Source organism: Triplophysa rosa, linkage group LG13 (assembly GCF_024868665.1).
Source record: "Triplophysa rosa linkage group LG13, Trosa_1v2, whole genome shotgun sequence".
In the NCBI taxonomy this organism is placed as follows: domain Eukaryota; kingdom Metazoa; phylum Chordata; class Actinopteri; order Cypriniformes; family Nemacheilidae; genus Triplophysa; species Triplophysa rosa.
The window spans coordinates 5,363,019-5,377,533 of record NC_079902.1 but is presented as its reverse complement, the minus strand read 5'-3'; the positions used below and the strand labels follow the sequence as shown (position 1 = coordinate 5,377,533).

The 14,515-nt window shown below is 39.9% G+C and overlaps 1 protein-coding gene across 1 annotated transcript; it reads right to left on the bottom strand.

Annotated features, from left to right (window-relative positions):
• Positions 1 to 1,104: 1,104 nt before the first annotated feature.
• fmr1 (fragile X messenger ribonucleoprotein 1) lies at positions 1,105 to 13,592 on the bottom strand. The gene is made up of 15 exons (XM_057349840.1): positions 13,270 to 13,592; positions 12,619 to 12,671; positions 12,435 to 12,528; positions 12,267 to 12,338; positions 11,498 to 11,646; positions 11,297 to 11,390; positions 11,099 to 11,215; positions 9,186 to 9,356; positions 8,969 to 9,047; positions 8,762 to 8,877; positions 8,063 to 8,149; positions 7,706 to 7,907; positions 6,015 to 6,197; positions 5,728 to 5,792; positions 1,105 to 3,695 (listed from the first exon to the last, which is right to left on the bottom strand). The coding sequence occupies exons 1-15, from the start codon at positions 13,318 to 13,320 to the stop codon at positions 3,528 to 3,530; spliced, it is 1,701 nt and encodes a 566-aa protein (XP_057205823.1). The 5' UTR covers positions 13,321 to 13,592; the 3' UTR covers positions 1,105 to 3,527.
• Between the last annotated feature and the right edge of the window lie 923 nt (positions 13,593 to 14,515).

Below are 14,515 nucleotides of genomic sequence, written 5' to 3'. Positions count from 1 at the left end.
CACACTAAACCTGTCCCTAACCTTAGCCATATCATACTCAATAGCAGCAAAAGTGTTATACAATAACAAATGCTTTCAATCACTGTATAACATCTGCTAAAATCTTTTGCAGGTTTTCAAGATGTGTATTATCATATGAATTCAAAGTTTAATGACATTTGTAAGCATTTTAATTTACATGAAATAACGATCTGTTAATCATTAGGTAATGCTTAATAAGTTTATTAGTAAATATTAACAAACACATTATCTTGCATTTCTAGCTATTTGAATATATAGTAACTAATATGTCTTGTTATATAATGTTTGTTAATGATTTACTAATGAAAGTTATTATAAAGTGTTACCGGTAACTCAGCATTATCTATAATCATGGCTGGAAATGGGGGACAGTTCCACCTCCAACTGTAGAGGACTTCTATATTTATCTACGAAATAACGCACGTATGCACATTTCATAAAGTTTCCAACTAGCGTCCCCCCCGCAGTGAATCTCAGCCATAACTCTGTTTATAACGCAAAGTATGATAAACTGTGAAAGAATGACTTCAGAATACATTTAACGGAACAAAATCCCACACATTTGATAAACAAGCTAAGCATATCAAATACCTGAAACACGTTTTCAATATTTGCCTTAAACCAAAGTTGAATGCATATGCATATAAAGACAAACATGGAAATGAATGCAGCTACACAAAGGAATTTCGGACAAAAGGGACCACTTTCGACCAGTTCTTTCAAATGTCAGAAAGTGTCCTTACAAACCTGAATTCACCCCATTATGAACACCGATGCCACACAGCAGGTGAAAGAGCTCCACTGTGTGGCCGAATGAGAAATCTATGGCGTTTGACTGCACTTTTGACAAACGCCCATTAACATCCCATTCATAAAAAGAAAACTCAGGGCAACACCTCATTCTTTTTATTGTAAGGAGCAACGGTACCCATTTAACGTGGAGAGGAGTTTGCTGCTGTTAATGCACTGCAGAAGAGTAATGAAATCCGCCGTCGAGTTTAATGATCGGCAGATTTATCACCACATATGGAATGTAAAACGTCTACATCCCTTCGAGGAATAAAAACACTTCAGATTGCAGAGGAAGATCAACCTTTATTTATTGAAACTGCTTGCATACAAAATATATTGCACTATAACCAAACAATGTCAACATAAAACCCAGTCTGTTCTGCTATTATGTACAAAGAAATTATTACCCAAAGTGCAGTAACATACAAGGTCAGTCTACCTCGGTTCAGTATCTACAGTATTACATGTTTGTTTGTTTGTTTGATTTTTTTTCAGCTCTTTTCGAATCACGATAGCCTATGACGTGTGCAAGAGATGGTTTTACAATTTGTCATATTCTCAAATACATTCCAAAAAATAAATAACTAGAAAACAGTCTGTTTGGAAACACGTCAAAGATTCCGCACATCCTTTTCGAACAGACTGCAGTGAATTGCGCCATCTTGCCAGTTTGCTGCCCGCCGTAGACGTGCGGGTGGTAAAAATACTGAGAAGTAACCCATTCAACACCTTATTTTGATGTTGGAGGCTAAATTTAAGTGCGACACAAGAAGGGCCGGCCAAGCAGCTAGACCACCTTGTTCCAGAACTGGTTTACCAACTCACAGAGCTGTGAATCCTCTACCGGTCAAGCGCTTTTTTAAAACTTGGATTTTCGCTTCCGACAGTTTTCACAGGACACTGATCCGGGAAAATCACTTTAAAAACTGGTTTATAAGCTTAACAGGTAGAGCTGGTTATCTGCCAAGGTGACTAGCAAGAGTAACAGGAGCGGAAAGAGATAGAAATAGTAAAAGAGGATACAACCGACTCTAAATAAACGCTTCCTCGCGGTACAGTCAAATGAAAGCAGGAAAACTACCATGGTCAACGTCACAGTAGGTTTCGAGAGGATCGTGGGTTCCGAACAGCATTGCGTCTTTCGAAAAAAAAAAAGTAAACTAAAGTTGAATGCACAAGCACTAGTCAGATAAGACAAATGGTTTTCATATCAAAGTTAACATCGTCGCGTTCACCCGTCTCTCGTCCCTCTCGAAGCGGATTCAGCTGCAAAAGTACAGTAGACTCAAACTTAGCCAAGATGTCTAAACTTCCGTTTAGTTATGTAGACAGCATACATGTGATTCACCTGCTGTGGAAGTCTTATCACATTTTAGTTTATTATAGGTTTAGAGAATATAAAGTACTTGCAGAGGAACACAAACATGATAAGTGCACAATCTAAAAAGAACAGCAACAATCTCCGAACAGATGACGTAATATACAGTATGCAACCCCACAGTTATGACGACCCCTTGTTAGGACAAAGACAAAGTTACAGATATCTCATACAAATGCTTCACACCCGATGCTGAACAATACAGCAGGAGAGATGGCAGTTTACTGTGGCCAGCGTGAACTGAGAAACAAAGAGCATTTCCACCCTGTTTGTGAGCAAATTTACCTTGTGTCATTTGTTACGGAGATGGGAGGTGAACATAACGGATACCACAGACATTTCATGAAAACTGCTTCTAAAAAAACATAACGGTCCATTAAATGTAAAGATATGCTAAATAAAATGTCATGATCACTAGCAAGGGTATTCTTCTCTGGGGTGGTCGGCACACGTTTATCATGATATCGACCTTTTATGCAAGAAACGACTCACAGTTTAGCCGCGACAAAATAGAAATTGACGGATGTGATGGAATCCTGCTTTTCAGACATACAAAATGCTTGTGAAATGCATGCAGCACAGAGAAAAAAAACACCTTGTTTTCTGCTGAGCTTGCAACAAATGTTGCTTCGACAGGTGTCGTTCATGTTTTCTTCCCTGATATAAACATCCAAATTATGATACTATCCACACTCTAGTTAAAGGCACAGATCAGACAGGAGCAGTTTTTTTTGTACATCTTTTACACATTTTGCCATTTTTTGTTTGCTTTTTTCTTATTTTCCGTTTTTTTTGCTAATGATGTGGCTAATACCTCACATCAGAATGGGCTCAAGTTATCATGGACACCAAAGCGTGTAAAAACAATGTACGCCATGAGATGCGGCATAAACTTGTGCCCCAAAGAGCTCGAGTTCATCCTCTAATGCTTTCTTTTCCTTTTTTAGGACATTGTGGAAAACAAAAAAAACGTTAAAAACCAATTGCTGGAAATGACACTGTTTTGTCATGATTCTTTTTTTTTTGAGATGCATTTCATCCGCAGCTTCTGTTAGTTTCATAGGTAGTCGTTTAGAAAGTCAATTAGAAAACATGTAGCTTCAGTTCTGATTCAGAGACCGGTCTCTCTAATCGTCGAAGGCTACGAAATTCAACACACCGTACACCAAGAGACCGCGTCCTATACCCCCGTTAACAATTACAAAGTGTGCTTTGTTGTCACGTCTCACGACAGCCCTACTGACCTGGTACTCTTTGGCCTAATGTGTCTCTAATGAAGAAGCATCTGGATTGGTGGAGCTGAGTGGGATTATATGGGGGGGGGGGGGTTGTTTTTCTACGAAACTCCGTTCACGACAGTTTGGCTGTCTGGGCCGTCTTGCTTTTCTTTCTTCATTCCTCGATCCTTGATGGGTCTCTGTCGGTTTCCTCCGCTGTCTCCTGCTAGACTTTGAGACCCTCGGCTAGTGTGGACGCTTCTCTCGTTATTGCTGTCGATGCGGATCTGAAGAACAAAAGCATGACTGGTCTATTTAGTAAATGAAAATATGACGATGCGTTTTGCTTAGTCTACTAATACCCAAAATTGCGATCTCTTACTTGCTTCTTAGAGGTCTCAAGTTTGCATTTTAAAAATAAGGGCTTTTAACTTTAACACGCATCCCAAAGCAAAGCGCTCACGGTTGCAAGTTTCTGTCTTTATACGTAATGTCTTCGTTATTTGGAAGCTTTTATCAGCAAGAATACAAAGACCTACAGAAATGAGTTAAAATGCCGACTGGTCAATGTGTGTACAGTCATGGCCAAATGTTTTGAGAATGACACAAATATTAATTTTCACTAAATCTACTGCTTCAGTGATTTTTCTATGTTTTTGTCAGATGTTACTATGGTGTACCGAAGTATAATTACAAGCATTTCATAAGTGTCAAAGGCTTTTATTGACAATTACATTAAGTTAACGCAATGACTCAATATTTGCAGTGTTGACCCTTCTTTTTCAAGACCTCTGCAATTCACCCGGGCATGCTGTCAATCAACTTCTGGGCCACATCCTCACTGATGGCAGCCCATTCTTTCATAATCAATGCTTGGAGTTTGCCAGAATTTGTAGGTTTTTGTTTGTCCACCCGCCTCTTGAGGATTGACTATAAATTCTCAATGGGATTAAGGTCTGGGGAGTTTCCTGGCCATGGACCCAAAATGTTGATGTTTTGGTCCCCGAGCCACTTAATTATTACTTTTTCCTTACGGCAAGGTGCTCCATCATGCTGGAAAAGGCATTGTTCATCACCAAACTGTTCTTGGATGGTTGGGAGAAGTTGCTCTCTGAGGATGTTTTTTTACCATTCTTTGTTCATGGCTGTGTTCTTAGCCAAGGGAGTGGGTTCACTCACAATTTTGCCTGAGAAGCAACCCCACACATGAATGGTCTCAGGATGCTTTATTGTTGGCACGAAACAGGACTGATTGTAGCGCTCACCTTTTCTTCTCCGGATGCCCCAAACAATCGGAAAAAGGATTCATCAGAGAAAATGACTTTACCCCAGTCCTCAGCAGTCCAATCCCTGAACCTTTTGCAGAATATCAGTCTGTCCTTGATGTTTTTCCTAGAGAGAAGTGGATTCTATGCTGCCCTTCTTGACACCAGGCCATCCTCAAAAAGTCTTGGCCTCACTGTGCGTGCAGATGCACTCACCCCTGCCTCCTGTCATTCTTGAGCAAGCTCTGCACTGGTGGTGTCCCAATCTCGCAGCTGAATCAACTGTAGAAGACCATCCTGGCGCTTGCTGGACTTTCTTGGGTGCCCTGAAGCCTTCTTCACAACAATTGACCCTCTCTCCTTGAAGTTTCTGATGATCTGATAAATGGTTGATGTAGGTGCAATCTTACTAGAAGCAATAGCCTTGCCTGTGAATCCCTTTTTGCGCAAAGCAATGATGACTGCACGTGTTTCCTTGCAGGTAAGCATGGTTAACAGAGGAAGAACAATGATTTCCAGCACCACCCTCCTTTTAAAGCTTCCAGTCTGTTATTCTAATTCAATAAGCATTACAGAGTGATCTCCAGCCTTGTCCTCGTCAACACTCTCACCTGTGTTAACCAGAGAATCACTGACATGATGTCAGCTGGTCTTTTTGTGGCAGGGTTGAAATGGAATGTACATGTTTTTTTGGACTAAGTTCCTTTTCATGGCAAAGAGGGACTTCACAATAAAATTCAATTCATCTGATCACTCTTCATAACATTCTGGAGTATATGCAATTCGCCATCATAAAAACTGAGGCAGCAGACTTTGTGAAAATTAATATTTGTGTCATTCTCAAAACGTTTGGCCACGATTGTATATACAGGGGGTGATACATGTATTACTTTTGTTCCGAAACTGAAAACACAATTTCTGTGGTATTGGAGGTGCAGAAACAAATACATGGAAGGTTTTTCCTAAACATGAATGAATGACACCTCATGCTACAATATTAACACGCTGAATTTGACACGGAATGTACGGTATTATACGTGGAATGAAACATTACCTGCAATGTGTCTCTGGAGTCTCTGGAACTGTGAGAGCGTGACTCATTCCAGTGCATATCCTCAGCTGCATAAAAAAACAAATAACATAAACGTCTACAAAAGCAATGAGGGGAATTAGTAGTTAAGTATACAAAACGATGGATTAATATAAAAGGAATTAACAAACTCTTGATGACAAAATTGAACAGATTTACAACACAAATATTGTATAAGTTAAATTGTATTTATTTCATAATGTATTTTTAAAAATGAGAGCAATAATAGCTTTCGAAACTGCATTACTGACTTTTGTATCCACCTCTTCCTCTCCCCCCACGGCCTCTGGGCCCCCCACCCCTTTTGCGTCCATCTGGGGCTCTTTTGGGGTAACCCACTGACTCCTCATCTGTGGGGGCTAGTGACCAGTCGCTAAGCTCATCTCTGTGGTCAGACTCTGTTTCTGATGCATTAGAGGCTTCAGAGTTGGTGCCTGTACAGAACACAATCGGAAACTAAGAATTGTTTTATTCTTTATGCCAGCTACATGCCATGCTATGTGCCACTTTAACCTAATTTCATACCAAGTTGCATTTACTTTAAAGACAGCACAAACACACTTAATAAATAATTTCAAAAGAAGTGGTTTTAAAAAACAAAACAACAAACATATTGTGACAATTGTTGGTTAAAGGTAAATAAGTAAATTCTCTAGTGTTTTCTAGTACAGTGGTTCTCAAACTTTTCCTCATGAGGCCCACTTTCTGTAGAGCAGGGCTAGTCAACTGGCGGCCCGCGGCCAAATGCAGCCCGCCAATCATCTTTACCTGGCCCGCCTTAATATTTCAAATAAGTGGAGCGACTTTGAGAATGGTGTGCTTTAAGAAATGCACATCCTGAGACGCCACGCCTTTGAAAGTTCAAAATGCTGCTACATTCAATATGAAAGTAATTCCCGCGGCTCATAATGATTGATGTCTTACAAAGCGATTTGATCGGTCTGTCCAAGAAACTTTGTTATTTGCAATGTTATAATCAATGAATCTTGTCACAGATAAGGAAATAACAATGTTGTTTTTATTACTGCATTCATTATGTATGATTTAAACAGTTTTGTTTTACGAAAACAGCTGTTCATCTCCTTCCAGAACGTGCACTTCAAACGATCTGCCCTTATACGTGCGTGGGGCACATGAATGCGATTGGCATTCACCCGAAGATTCGATACTAGCACAGATCGATTGATTCGCTTTATTAGACGTCAGTTTAACGTCAAGGGGCAGGGATTACTTTTGTGCTGAATGTATTAGCATTTTTGACTTTCATTAATTCAATATCTTCATAAATATCTTATTGAGAAAAAAAAACATACCACCCACATCTTGGAAGTACTGGGGGACTGTGGGTGAGTAAATTAACAGCAATTTCATTCAACATATTAGGGAATATAAAATACAATTAAAAGACAATATCCCTCTTAATTAAATATCATGAAAATGGATATACTGGATGCAATATTTGTGTGCATGTTTTAATACATGACCTGTAAGTAACAGCAACAAAAACAGTATAAAAGGAACAAACTGCAATAAATAACGGAAATACTAAATAAAAGAAGAAAATATGATGTGAGAAAAAACTGGCCCGCATCCTATTTATACTTTTGGAATCCGGCCCTCAAAGAAACGTGGTTGAAGACCCCTGGTGTAGAGCTTGTTCCGTTTTGCACCCCCCCAAAATAAAGACTTATCTTAAAAAATAATCTAATATTAAATCTTAAACTCAGAATTTAATTAAACCATAAACATATTCAGTTATTTAGTAGTAACATCAATTATTTTGATTGGTGGTCTTATTTTTCTGATGTTTGATTGAATACAGTTTTGATCAATTTCTACATTTTATAAAAAGCCACAAAATCTGTGGCCCCCTTGGATCCATCCTGGGACTCCCCAGGGGGCCATGGCCCCCAGTTTGAGAACCACTGCTCTAGTATTATACCTGAGGCCAGTGTTGGGCCCCGCCTCCCTCTCCCTCCACGACCGAAGGGCTTGCTGCTGCCACCTCGCGAGGGTCCCATGCCATTATCAGCCATGAAGGGTTTTTCTTTCTCAGGTCTGCCTGGAGGAGCCCTGGGCCCTCCGCCGATCTGTCGGAGCTGCTCATCGATCTGCAGTCTCTCCATTCTGAGCTGATCAACCTCCTGTACAAACACATCACACAAACATCAATGATTAACACTCACACACTAGATTTGGGGCTTAAGTATGAGGTGTCATGAATGTCCCAAATCCACATTTAACTGGTAAAATCAAATGACTGATCTGTAGTCCAGATAGGGTGATGACCGATTCTTACTTTTAGATAGTTGAGATGGTAGTCCAGCAGAATACGGGCGTTTGAAATGCTTTCTTTCGTACCCACAAACACAAATGGCACCATTCCCTGAAGATGAAAAATAAGAGTGAGCTGGGATTTCTTAGTAAACTCACTGCATACTGTATAAATTCAGTTTACAAAACCACCAGACATATTTGGGCGAACTCAATTTTCATCTATATGTTAAGAATCCACTTATACATGTTTCAGCAGCATGAAAGTAACTTGTTCATAAATCCTGCTTGAAAACAGATACTAAATATTACAATATTTAGCCAAATCCTGCTGTTTATCGTGTTTTAGATCAGTAGTATACATTATGGTGTAGTCTAGTTTTTTCTAATTTCAATATTTCCCTGTCCCCTAGTTCGGTGTAGCTTCCGACCTTCCATTACTAGCTTATAATACAGCTAACTTTTCAAAACGGTAACCTTTGTTATGACATGCGGTCTAATCTGACACAAAAAATGTTTTTGTTTTGCTTCCTCATGCTTTATTGATGTGAATGAAGTCAGAATATTCTGTCGAATGAGTAACTGCGCTGCAGTCTACACTGATTCACAGGCTTTAATATTTTCCACACCAATTACAATGAATTAATGCATTTATCCAGCCTCATCACTTTTGCTGCCCATAAATACATCAAGCGCATTCAGCCACACGCGCGCACACACAAACCTCCTCTAATGGAGAAATTGGCTTTTTGTCATTTTCTGGTTCCACTCGAACTCGAACAACTCCAGATTTATCTACAACCTCTTGAATAAGCTTCCCACTCTTGCCAATGACTTTGCCTGTAGGGCGGGACAAAATAACAGAATGATTCATATTAAACATAACAGAGCAGGAAAGCAGGTGCATGAAGGAGATTTGATTTGTCCTTACCGACTAGATTTTTGGGAACTTTGATAATATCTTCGGAAAACTCGAGGTAGCTTCTGGCCTTCCGCACAGCCTCCTGGTCCTGGAATTCATGCAAATTACAAATGCTGAGCTTTTCAGGAATTGCGTTTAGGCTGAAATCCTCCTACAATCATCTCATTGAGTCATCCTTTGCAAAAACAGCAGATGAAGAAGTGAATGGTTGAATGAATTCTGTTACCTCTCCGTAGATGTGAAACGTGCATGTTTCTTCATCTAGATCAATGGTGGTGACCCCTGGAATCTTCCTGGCTTGCTGGATGTTCGCCCCGTGGGTGCCTATGGCCAAACCCATGAGATCATCACGAACCACAAACTGCTCGTGAAACCTCGAGGCCAGCTGTCTAGAGCTCTGGACACAAGATGCTTCTGATATTTAGTTTGCTCGCTTTTATTAGTTTCAATGTTTGGTAGCCTTATGTCAATAAGCGCCATAAAATACAAAAATACATTTCTTGAGATGGTTGTTCACAAGTATTATTTATAATGAATAACAAATGAGTGCTTAATCTATAGAGTTCCATTCAGTTCTCCCGGATTAGAAAACCAAATTCGTGAGTAATGTGATACAAACATATTCTGGTCTGGAATTCATGAGTAAATCTACTCAAATTGTTTTCACTGCTGAAAATATATATATAAAAAACTTGTGTAAGACCACAGAGTTCAAGAGCAACATGAGTGCTCTCTCCATAAAATTTACAAAGAGTTGAATGTGTTTTTTGGGCTATAGTTCAGCTTGCCTAGTACTCCAAACATGACATTTTCAAAGGCACTTGTTACCTTTATAATTCCTTTTTTTTTCATTTTCTATTAAGAGCCACAAACGTTGCAAACTTTCTCTCTGCTTCCCTACAATCATATTTTGGGTTGTCCTCTTGACTTACTTTCTTCAGCAGAACACAAAAGAAGATATTTTGAAGAACGTTGTTCATTGGCCCCCATTCACTTGCATTGGTTTTGTGTCCATACAATTGAAGTGTATGGGGGCCAGTGCTGTTCGGTGACCAACTTTCTTCAAAATAACTTTTTTTTGCGTTCTGCAGAAGAAAGTCATAGAGGTTTGAAATGACAAGAGGGCGAGTAAATGATGACAGAATTTTCATTTTTGGGTGAACTATCCCTTTAAAGATTAATTTGACTGTTTAAATCATTTAGTTTCAATAGATGTTGTGATAAAATAGTTACTGTGAATTCTTTTGGCCACAATGATCGTGTAGTAAAAATCTGAAATTAAACATCTCAATGAAATTAATAAACAACTCAATGCAGGGCATTTAACAGCAAATGTCTCAAATGTCATGTGACCTGCAGCTGTTCTTCTATTCTAAGGGGCTGTGTCCACCAAGGCTCTCAGCCGGCGTACGGCGTGTTTTTTCAAGCGTTTCCTATGGAAACGCCGCGTTTTTATAAACGGCGTTCTTTTCCGCAGGTTCAGCGCCTGCGCTTAGCGTATCATAGTAACCAACGCGCCTCCGCGTAAAAAAAAAACGCTGTTCAAACGCCCGCAACTGGTGTTTTCAGCCGCGTAAAAGCACCTCGGTGGATCTGGAGCCTAACTCAATCGCAAAACTCTCAAACAAATTGTTCAAAAATTGAATTTTTTGCATTTCAAGCTTCCCTGGCATTTTTGTCACTGTTAATGGCAAGATCCTGATTTCGCACCACACACACATAATTAGTCAACAAACAACAGCATTTGGACTCGGAAACTAATACAATTTCTATACGAAGCCTACGCATCCATAAATATACATGTGCATATCAACAGAGTATCAGATTTTGCCTAAACAAGGGTATGGGACATCACAGCTGTGCAAATGCACGTAAGGTAATACCCATTTGCACCTGTTAAATATAGACTGCATCTAAATACACCATGAATTTATGTCCAGTTATGTGTTGCATGGCATTCTCATAGTAAGATATAAACCAGTGAAGCTATGCTGCTTCTCAGGTATCCTCGATTCATTATAGCCATTTAATATCACAGTTGTATCAAATTAAACAGAAGTATAAGCTGGTGTTGGGGAGTATTTGCTGACTAGCTGTAAATGATTGGGGTGAACATGAAACGAATCGGCAGGGCTGTACCTCCAGCTGTCTGGTCGCTTCCTCATTCCTCAGCATCAACGTCAGCTTTGTGCGCAAACTCCTGAAGTGCATGTCGCTCAACATCGCTATTCGCTTCGCTGTGACCTCATTAACAGACTGAAAAGAAACGAATCCATCCAATGAATGAATGTTACAACCCAAATGTAAAAAACGAACGGATCAGAACCAACAATTTACCAAAACGACCAGCTGCTTTTCTTCAGGGTCGTACGTCACGTTAAACGCTCCGATCGCTTTTTTGAAGTCTTTGTGAGCGGAGTCTTTCGCACACCTATCAAACAAACGCAAGGATCATTCTGCTGTGTGTAACTGTGCATTAGGTTGACAAAAAAAGAATCATACCCAGCAAATAATAGGTGCAACTGATTAAAAACGTACATTTGTCTTAGGTCGTCTGGGACATCCAGTCTGGTTTTGAGAAAAGTGTTCTTCGAAGATGGTTTGTTGGGGTTCACTGGCCGTAGTCTTTCTAAAGTGACTATTTCATTCAGTGTGGCATCACAGGCGGCATATTCTATGACGTAAAACTATTAGAGACAGAAAAACAATACAATGAAGTTAAAACGTAAAGAATTTAATGCCAAAATGGGTTAACGCATATTTATGTGTTATTACTTAAAGGGATACTTCACTCAAAAACTAAAATTCTGTCATCGTTTATTCACATTCGAGGTGTTCCAAATCTGTATAAATGTCTTTGTTCTGATGAACACAGAGAAAGATATTTTTAAGAATGCTTATAACCAGACAGATCTCGCCCCCCATTGACTCCCACAGTAGGAAAACATAAAATGGTAGTCAAAAGTGCCCCAGAACTGTTTGCGGTTTTACATTCTTCAAAGGGTCTTCTTTTGTGTTCAACAGAACAAAAGAAAATTATAAAGTAATTTTTCCTACTATGGGAGTCAATGTGGGGCAAAATCTGTCTGGTTATAAGCATTCTTCCAAATATCTTTCTCTGTGTTCATCAGAAATTTATACAGATTTGGAACAACTCGAAGGTGAGTAAACGATGGCAGAATTTTCATTTTCGGGTGAAGTATCCCTTTAACTTTGCTTTATTTATTTGTGCAATTCTACTCATGTTATATACAAGTGCTCCAATTGTTAGACTAACAAATGCTTTCTTGGTTACCAAACTGCTCACCTCTCCTTTAACCATCCGAACCTTGGCTGGCCACCATCCACAGGGCTCCTTATCATTGGCTCTGGAGTACACCTATGGAACAGACATACAACGTTGCATAAACATTTTGAGTTTAGTGCATGGGAGTAATATTTGTTTGATGTATAGAGACTCTTTGATGGCGCACACCTCAACTTCATCGCTCTCATTGATCTCTTTCTGAAAGCCGGTTGGAGGTGGAAACCGAACATCGGGGAAAGGAATCTGTCGTTCTGGCTGCCAACTGCAAATGAAGATAAACACATTTGAGTTTTCGCATAACCTTACATAAGCCATAGCATTATATAAGAAAACGCACAGCCTTGTCACTCACTTGTTCTCAAAAGCCACTGTGACTGTACTTTCGTGAACATCTTTAATATTAGCCTGCGAGAGGAAACAAAAGGTCAAGAAATAACAAATGGCTGTGTTTTAAATACTAGTTTAAAACACAGTGCCCACCTGTCACTAGACGCTCAAATGATATCGACAGATTTGGAAAAACGAATGTAGACTCATATATGAAATAAGCATTCAGGCGCCATATTTAATGGTGTAAAATATAGTGTGCATAGGCTAATAGTCATTAAGGTTCAGTGTTAATCAATAATCCTTATAACAATTACAATACGAGCATAATACACCACATTTTCAACAATCGCCCCTAGGAGAGAGCTTGATACATCATACACATATCTAGCAGAACGAGGCAAGTACGTAACCATGAACTGGTGTTAAGACACGGAAGATGATACGGATACATAAACTGTGCGATATTAGAATACAGCGATGCATTTTTAATGTCTGATCATGCAAACACACGTCCAACAGGCCTTGCGTTATAAAGCACTACGGGCCTACTGCACCATCGTGCGTGAAGAGCTGCACGTATGGCGTTTAAAACCGCGTTTTCTTACACGATATTTCAATTACCTTAAAAGTTAAGCACATACACGAGACACATAACGTGAGATGTGAACCCCACCTTGTAGAAAGCGCCGCTCGCTCCCCGCACTTCCACCGTGAGCTCGTCCATGACGCCAGTAATCTAATACAAACCGATGGCAGCTGCAGTGCACGCGCGCTTCCTTTGACACAACAGCGGCGATATCCCGCTCCGACGCAAACGATTACCGTGTGATGCGACGAACGTACTGATTTTCAGAGAAACGAAAACGAAACATTGATGTGTAAGACGGTCCGCAGCAGCTGCTGTTGAGCGCGTTGATGTAAACACACAAGAGCCTCCCTATTTCCCCTCGTCACGTGACATGGGCCTGCTTCCCTGCGCTTATGGACACACCCCCGTCACGTGACAGGCTCGTTTTTCTCATAGACATGAGACCGCTTGTTGGCTGCTGGATCGTACGTCAACGGCGCCGCCATATTGGTCGTGGCAACATTTCCATAAAAAAGTAGTGATGGCGAGATGAAGCCTCATGAAGCATTGAAGCTTTTCAGCCAAGTGGTTCACAAAAGGGTTCATTTCTCGAGGCTTCATTTGCTCACAATACCATCTGGTGGCCAAAGAGTGTAAAACAGGCAGATACATTACAGATGTGCCTGATGTGGTCTGTGATACACTGTATTTTGTGCCACTTAAGGCTTAGAAATAACGGTGGAGGAAAAAAATAATTTCCTCATAGACTAATGCATTGTATGAATATGTGTATTTTCTGGTGGTATATAATGATTGTACACATAACTGTGTAATAAACGTGTTGGCTTGAAATGAATGGGACTATGAAATGTGTGTAAATAAATGTTTTGGTCATAATAGGCAGAATTATTATTATAAAACTGAAAAGTGTCTGGGTTTAACTGGGCAGAGGGCAGTGAATGTGCTTGTGAAACTTGCCAGAGGACTGTGATTTTGCTTGTGCAACAAGGAAAATGATGAACAGGATATACTTTAGGAGTTTTTATTCAAGAATATTATTTTCCCAACTGTTTTAGGGCTAAGGCGATTTCGTTTTTTTGACACAACTTTTCTCCTGCCTTTGAAAACACCCTTTCGCATGGCACAGATGAAGCCGGGGTACATAAATACTTGACAGCAAGCATATACAGATGTGGATATTTAATCTTCTGTCTCTGCCAGTACTGAAGTGGGTCCTCCAATCGCCCAATATTTTGTTCGGCAAGATACCGCTGGACTTCCACAGTAGCATCTGCTGTAAGGTTGTGCCTTCCCCTTGACACCATCACACTGTCATCCAAATCAATTGTGA